This window comes from Hydra vulgaris, chromosome 01, assembly GCF_038396675.1.
Source record: "Hydra vulgaris chromosome 01, alternate assembly HydraT2T_AEP".
Classification (NCBI taxonomy): domain Eukaryota; kingdom Metazoa; phylum Cnidaria; class Hydrozoa; order Anthoathecata; family Hydridae; genus Hydra; species Hydra vulgaris.
Genome location: NC_088920.1, coordinates 27,855,606 through 27,862,822, shown reverse-complemented (window position 1 = coordinate 27,862,822; position 7,217 = coordinate 27,855,606). Strand labels below are relative to the sequence as shown.

At 26.6% G+C, this 7,217-nt stretch overlaps 1 protein-coding gene across 1 annotated transcript; it reads right to left on the bottom strand.

The window, feature by feature from the left end:
* Nucleotides 1-1,943: 1,943 nt before the first annotated feature.
* Nucleotides 1,944-6,719, bottom strand: LOC101236199 (transcriptional regulator ovo). Its single transcript, XM_065787820.1, has 3 exons — nucleotides 6,696-6,719; nucleotides 2,484-3,343; nucleotides 1,944-2,384 (listed from the first exon to the last, which is right to left on the bottom strand). The coding sequence occupies exons 2-3, from the start codon at nucleotides 3,312-3,314 to the stop codon at nucleotides 2,205-2,207; spliced, it is 1,011 nt and encodes a 336-aa protein (XP_065643892.1). The 5' UTR covers nucleotides 3,315-3,343; nucleotides 6,696-6,719; the 3' UTR covers nucleotides 1,944-2,204.
* Nucleotides 6,720-7,217: the final 498 nt, after the last annotated feature.

Genomic DNA, 7,217 nt, shown 5'->3' with positions numbered 1-7,217 from the left:
GCGTTGTTGTATTTTCTGTTTTGCAGTATTAAGTTTTTTTGTAATATCAGTTGTATTTTTTCTATTGGTTTATATTAGAACAGAAAGTTTTAATTCAGTGACTCATAATGAATGCCAAACCTTATCTTCAGTGACGGATCCAGCATTTTTTGGTGTTTAAGATAACTAACTTTCAGACATGGAGCAAACTCCAAACTTTGTATATTTATACCTATGTTAAATAATGATGCTTTGCAAAAAATTGCGATGATTGAAAGCTGGGAACAAAAATGCCCTGAAATATTTTGCAAATCATCATTATTTGACATAAATATAAACATACAAATGTTTGGAGTTTGCTCTATGTCTCAAAGTTAGCTATCTTAAACACCAAAAAATGCTGGATCCGTCACGGCTTATCTTGGTGTACGTTTATTGTTTAAAATAAGATTTAAGATTTCTCTATTCTATACATTTATACATTCCATATTTATATTTATATTATTATTTATATTTACTTATTTATATATTCTATAAGATTTTAAGGTTTGATAATAAATATCTTAAATATAATCCTAAATATTTTTTTAGATATAATAAGTATTTAACGCATCTTCGATATTTAAAAATAAGTTAATTTAAAAAAGAGCTGGTAACCAAATAAAATCAATGAACGTAAATTTCAGTTTCATATTGAGTTGTGCACTATTTTAGAGTTGCATATCAAAAAAATTTCAAATCTTAAAACTATTGTGTAATGGTGGCAGATGTAATGGTGGTAGGTGTAATGGTGGCAGGTTGTAATGGTGGCAGGTTGTAATGGTGGCAGGTTGTAATGGTGGCAGGTTGTAATGGTGGCAGGTTGTAATGGTGGCAGATTGTAATGGTGGCAGGTGTAATGGTGGTAGGTGTAATGGCGGCAGGTTGTAATGGTGGCAAGTTGTAATGGTGGCAGGTGTAATGGTGGCAGATGGCTTTACTTACATAACAGCGTGTTACCCTAAGGTAAAATAAAATCAATAACAAAAAGAAAATACAAACAAAAAACTATTAGTTTTTATAATATTTACAGATTATATTTTCCTACAAAAAGTTCTACAAAAAAATACTGTAATAAACTTGAGTCTACAAACCATTTTAGCATCTACAAATTAAAATTTTTTTATGAAAAACAATTATTGCAAAAAAACTGTTCCAATTCTTAAACTGTAAAAGATAAAATAAACAACCTTTAAATGTCTAAAAGCAAATTACTTTTATTTTTATTAAAATTTACGAGTATCAAAGTACAGAAAAGAATAATTGATTTGACAGAATTACTAGACAGAATGTGTTATCGGTAAAACAGTTTGTTTCTATCATTTAAAAAAAACAACATGATTACATTACGCAAGCAACAATCTCTGTTTAAAATAAAGTTTTATATTAAAAAAATAACAGTCTCTAATGTAGAGAATCACAAACCACAAATATAAAACAATATATAATTTTCTAAAATATAATATCTAAAAAAAGTTTTACTACTTGTATTAGTTTATCTCTATTCGTTTCCATCGTTACAAAAACGGTAACTGTTGTCGTTATAGTTTTTATTTCATCAATATTGTTTTTTTTGTTTTTTTTAATTAAAAAAAAAAATTTTAATCAGATGAAAACGGAACAGTTTAAACTAAATAACAATATCATTACTTAAAATAACCTTAACGAGTAATATATGCTTTTACGCGTGATTAAATTAAATTGTCCGCGTAAATGCAAACCTAGATTAAATGCCTGAATATTTATCAGAAGAAAATTTATTTATATTTTAAGTAAAACTCTTTGTAAATTTGAAATTTTTTGAATATTTATTGAAGCAAGATAAATCATCAATATTACTTGATTTTCATTGTAAGTATAGTTGGCATTAAATCTAGACTTAGGCGCCGTATTTACAAAAAAACAAAACAATATATAATACAAAAAAACTAACATAATATTATATAATCTTGCCCGAAAAGGCAAATTAATTGAGCAACTATTGGTTAACTTAATATAAGTTGTAAAAAGGAGCTCAACCGTAACATATGTCCGTAATTATAAAGGACGTTTTCAAACAAATAGAAAAAAAAAAATTCCGATCTTCAAGGATAGATGCACTTTGAGGAATACTAAGATGCTAGCTTTACTTTTTAATTAAAAATTGTATTTTTATCATCTTCATCTTCATCGTTGCTATTCACCTTTTATTTCTTCATAATTCCTGACATACACTGTCCCTCTTTTTCATGTTGACGAAATTTGGTGTTATCCAAAAAGGTTGTCCCACATTGTTCGCAAACAAAAAGTTTTGGACGCCTTTCTCGAAAAGCAAATTTTTGTGAAATGTTATGAACTCGCGTCATATGAGCCTCAAGTGAACAGCGCTAAATACATACAAGAAATACAAAATTTTAAAAATTTAAATATTAGATTATTTGATCTAGGACAAGTAAAAAAGAAAAATAAATAAATATAATGCATACCTGAGTAAACGACTTTTCACACATACCGCATTGGAAAGGCTTAATACCAGTATGAGTTCTTATATGACGTTTTAAATCAAAGGCATCGTTAAATCCTTTGTGACATCGTGGGCAATGATGTTTCTTGTACGATGTATGAGACTGCATGTGTCTGTTCAATAATCGAGAGTGAGAATAAGATTTATGACATACATGACACTTCATACTAGCATCTTTATTTGTATAATCGCTGGATAATGAACTTGTTGGTGAAAGAGGCTCAGAATCAGCACTTGATAAACTATCCGATGGACTAAATGGTTTTGAAAATGTTAAATCAGGATTTGAAGGTGGAGACATTGGTTGTTGTAGTTCATTCGGATCTGTTCTTGCTTTTAAATCTGGGTACCCACGCATAGCTAACATTGACCAATAGAACGCAGCTATATCTAAGTTAGTGAGTCCACTACATTGAACACATCCTTTTATACAAGAGTGTTGCTTAAGTGACAAAATCGGCAAAGGCGGAATAGGTGGTTTCGGAGCCGGTAAAGCAGACGAAAAATAAGAAATAGGTGGTTTCGGAGCCGGTAATGGAGACAACATATATTGTTGTTTTGGAGAAAAAGTTGTTGGTGATAAGTAAGGGGCGTGCTGCACTAAAGAATGCTTATGTATTTTAAAAGAAGGCGGCGAATTCCGTGGATCTTCAAATATCAGGTCGCTTCGTTTATGCGAAAATACAGACATATCTGGCAAACCTGGAATGAGTTCTTTTTTATCGTGACTCCAAAATCTGAAATAGTCTTTGGGCAAATTAGTGTCTTCAGCTGCTTGTCTACTGAACATCATGATCGGTATAACGAATTGATCTTTTAGTGCTAAATATAAATAAAGTAATTATTAATGAAATTTACACATGCTATACATATTCAACACAAGTTCATTTTAAAATGTAAAGAGCGACATTAATAATAAATTTTTTAGTGCAAAATATTTACTAATTTATCAATAGAAGCTAACTGTTCACTTAATGCCAAGAATGCGTAACAAAGTAAACAAAATGTCAGAATTAACTTTGGTATAAGTGTCGAATTTCGTGGGAAAAATATGAAGTCAGGAAACAATCATCTTAAAAGCCACGAGTTTAGGGCTTAAAATAAACAAAGCGGTCAAATATGTTGACAGACATTTTTTCTAGAACGTTAGAGTTTTAACAAACAATCCTAAATTGTGTCAACAATTAAGTTTTATTTAGCGTCTAGTAGCGTAATATTTTTAAAAACAAAGACAAATCAAATAAAAATAAAAAAGTTGACTGACCAAAGCGCAACAATATCTTTTTAAGAACTGCAAATGAACAACTTACGAACGACTAAAAACTTATCCAAATGACCAAGCAATATATTTAAGCTAACAAAATAAAGAGCAATATATTTTAACAAGAGAATTTTTAATGTGTTGACACCCAATTCATATGATGAGTGAGATAGGATTATGGGATTATTATATTATGCAAACGTGATATTCGATTAATAAATAAGATTCCGACATGAATTGACGCAAAGTTTTGATTAAGGATTTTTGTTTTCAACTAGGATAGTAAACAAAAGGTCATTTACTGCATTAATTATTTGTCTATTGATAAACATTTATGAATAGTGCGATTTATTTTTTTTGAGGTGGCGTTCATATAAGGTTATTTAAAAAAAAATTAAGCTCCATTTTTTAAAGAAACGTTTTACGTTACGTTGCTAGGAACCAGACTCTTCGCATAGTACTCATGTAGAAGTTTTTTATGTACACAAAAAAAAAGTTATAAAATAAAACGCATATATATTTATATATATATATATATATATATATATATATATATATATATATATATATATATATATATATATATATATATATACATATATATATATATATATATATATGTATATATATATATATATATATATATATATATATATATATATATATATATATATATATATATATATATATATATATAGACATATATATATATATATATATATATATATATATATATATATATATATATATATATATATATATATATATATATATATATATATATATATAGACATATATATAGACATATATATATAGACATGTATATATATGAAGACCTCAGTGGAAAAATCGGCGTTGTCACATTTAAAAAGTATTGAGAAGGTATTTATTGATCATTAATAAAAGTCTTTATTTAAAGCAAATGAAACTAAGCAATTTAAAAAAATTTATATTATAATTATTTTATTTAAAATTTATTCAAAACAAAACATTTTTTAATTTTTTATACAAAAATTTTTTTTTCTTTGCTTTAAATAAAGACATTTATTATTGATCAACAAATACTTTCTCAATACTTTTTAAATGTGATAACGCCGGTTTTTCCACTGAGGTCTTCGTATATATAAACATATATATGTATATATATTCATATATGTATATATATGTGCGTGTGCGTGTGTGTGTATATATATATATATATATATATATATATATATATATATATATATATATATATATATATATATATATATATATATATATATATATATATATATATATATATATATATATATATACTTTTAAACAGAATGCACACCATATAAATATTGATAAAATACTACAGTGAAGTAAAATTTCTTTGAACAGTAAAGTTTTTAATTATGTTTATATATATATATATATATATATATATATATATATATATATATATATACACACACACACACACACACACACACACACACACACACACACACACACACACACACACACACACACACACACACACACACACACACACACACATATATATCATATCTAATTTTAAGTTTTGTTAAAAAATATTAAAAACAATGGAATCAAACTTAAATGCGTCAAACATGAAAGAATTTATAGGAGTTTATCAATTCCAATAAAATGAACGTTGTTTGTTTTCGAGATGGTTTAACAAGCTTTTTATGTTGATTCTGTTTTAATAAAAAACGTTTTTTAGGGTTTCTTTTTTAAAACAAAAAAAAAATAAAGATATTTATCTTTTAGTCGCAAAATAAATGTGTAGTGCTCTTAAAACCTAGTCACATATGACTCAATTTATAATTTTATCAAATTTCATTATGAGAGCGTATCTAAAATAATATTTATTGAGAAACCAAAGTCTTAATGATATCGCGTTTGAAATGCACGACACAATAAATACACGACAAATACTCACATTATTTTTAAAAAAAAACTGTTCTAAATGTTTTTTATTTAAGTCATTAGTATGGGGAAAATGTTCGCGCTTTTCGTTACTTAATATTCCAAAAATAATATCAAGTAGTTTATACCAAATAAAAAAAGCGACAATTGTTCAAAATAACGGTTTTAACACTTGCGTTGTTTAAATAACTTTAAAAACAAAAACACTTATAACAGAAGTTCGATGACTTGATATAACAAACATATTTTTAAAGTGTCGGGTGTTACTTGATGGTATTTTGTAAAATAATGGTTATACATAAAGCTCAATTGGGAATGAGCATCGTTTTAATTACTATCTAGATACTACTTTCGTTTTAATTTCTTTTCTGATCATTAAACGCAAGATAAATGAAAAACAGGATTGGGTAACTCTTTCTACTTTGTTAAAAACTATGTACACTTCTTAAAATAACAGAATCCTCTAATAATACTAACAATATTGTAAAATCAACTCCCGTTAATTTTAAATTTTACTATGAGTATTTGTATAAAAACAAGTAATTTAAGGGGGTTAGTTTTGTTTGCTACCAATTTCATTGATTTAATGGATTTTACATTCCGATAAAATCCAAGTAGAACCTTTTGATGTAGCTTACTTAGTCACCTGAGAGACTTACAGTAAAAGAAATTTTAATGTCTAACAGTTTAGTATATAAAATAAAATACAAAAATCGCTATAATAACAAAAATAATAAACCTTTTTTAAAAGTTAACTTTTTACTACTAAACTTCTACTAAACAGCAAAAAAGAGCGAGTTGACAACAAAGAGCCAATTAGGCTTGGATAGTTTAAACATTAAACTATGAAGGTTTAGTAGAAGGTTTAGCTTTTTTTTTACAAATAAATTTTTGTTAACTTCTAAAACATAGTTTTTACATTGTTCACTAATACTCAGGGTGATGAATACAAATGTCTTCTAATATTATTTCAACAAAACTAATTATACAAACCATTTGTTTCTATGACAACAAGAATATCAATAGAAACTAATACAATATTAAAAGTTTGAGTACCAAGTGATAACACAAGTAGCAATATATGTTTTAACGTAGTCTAAGTTTTTTTTTACTTTAAAACTAAATCTCACAATGGAATGCTTATTATCAGGTAAAATAATCCCCTTGTCAACTTATTCTTAATTTAACCGAGGTGAGATAACCCCTAGTGTGTTTTTCAAACGTTATATGTTCCATCAAAGGAGGCGATTGTCGCCAAGTTTATTTGTAATTTTTATCTACCGAGCTTCACTAGAACTATCGCAAAATTATTACCCGCCGGGCATTGAAGTTCAGTCGATGAGTTAAAAATGTCTTTTTTAATTTTGTTTTGGCTTTCTTTTTTACTCTCTATTTTCTTGTTCATAATTATAGATAACTTTCGTTATTTCTTTAATTTTTTTAATAAAAGCATCAAAAAAACCAATATTGATTTTTTATAACTGTCGATAAAGATCTTTTTAACGGAAACAATAA

Bases quoted from the DNA above. Each gene is read 5' to 3' on its own strand.
- LOC101236199 (XM_065787820.1), bottom strand. From the start codon at position 3,314: ATGATGTTCAGTAGACAAGCAGCTGAAGACACTAATTTGCCCAAAGAC. The intron at 2,385-2,483 runs GTATGCATTATA...GTATGTATTTAG, and splicing joins GTGAAAAGTCGTTTACTCAG to CGCTGTTCACTTGAGGCTCA.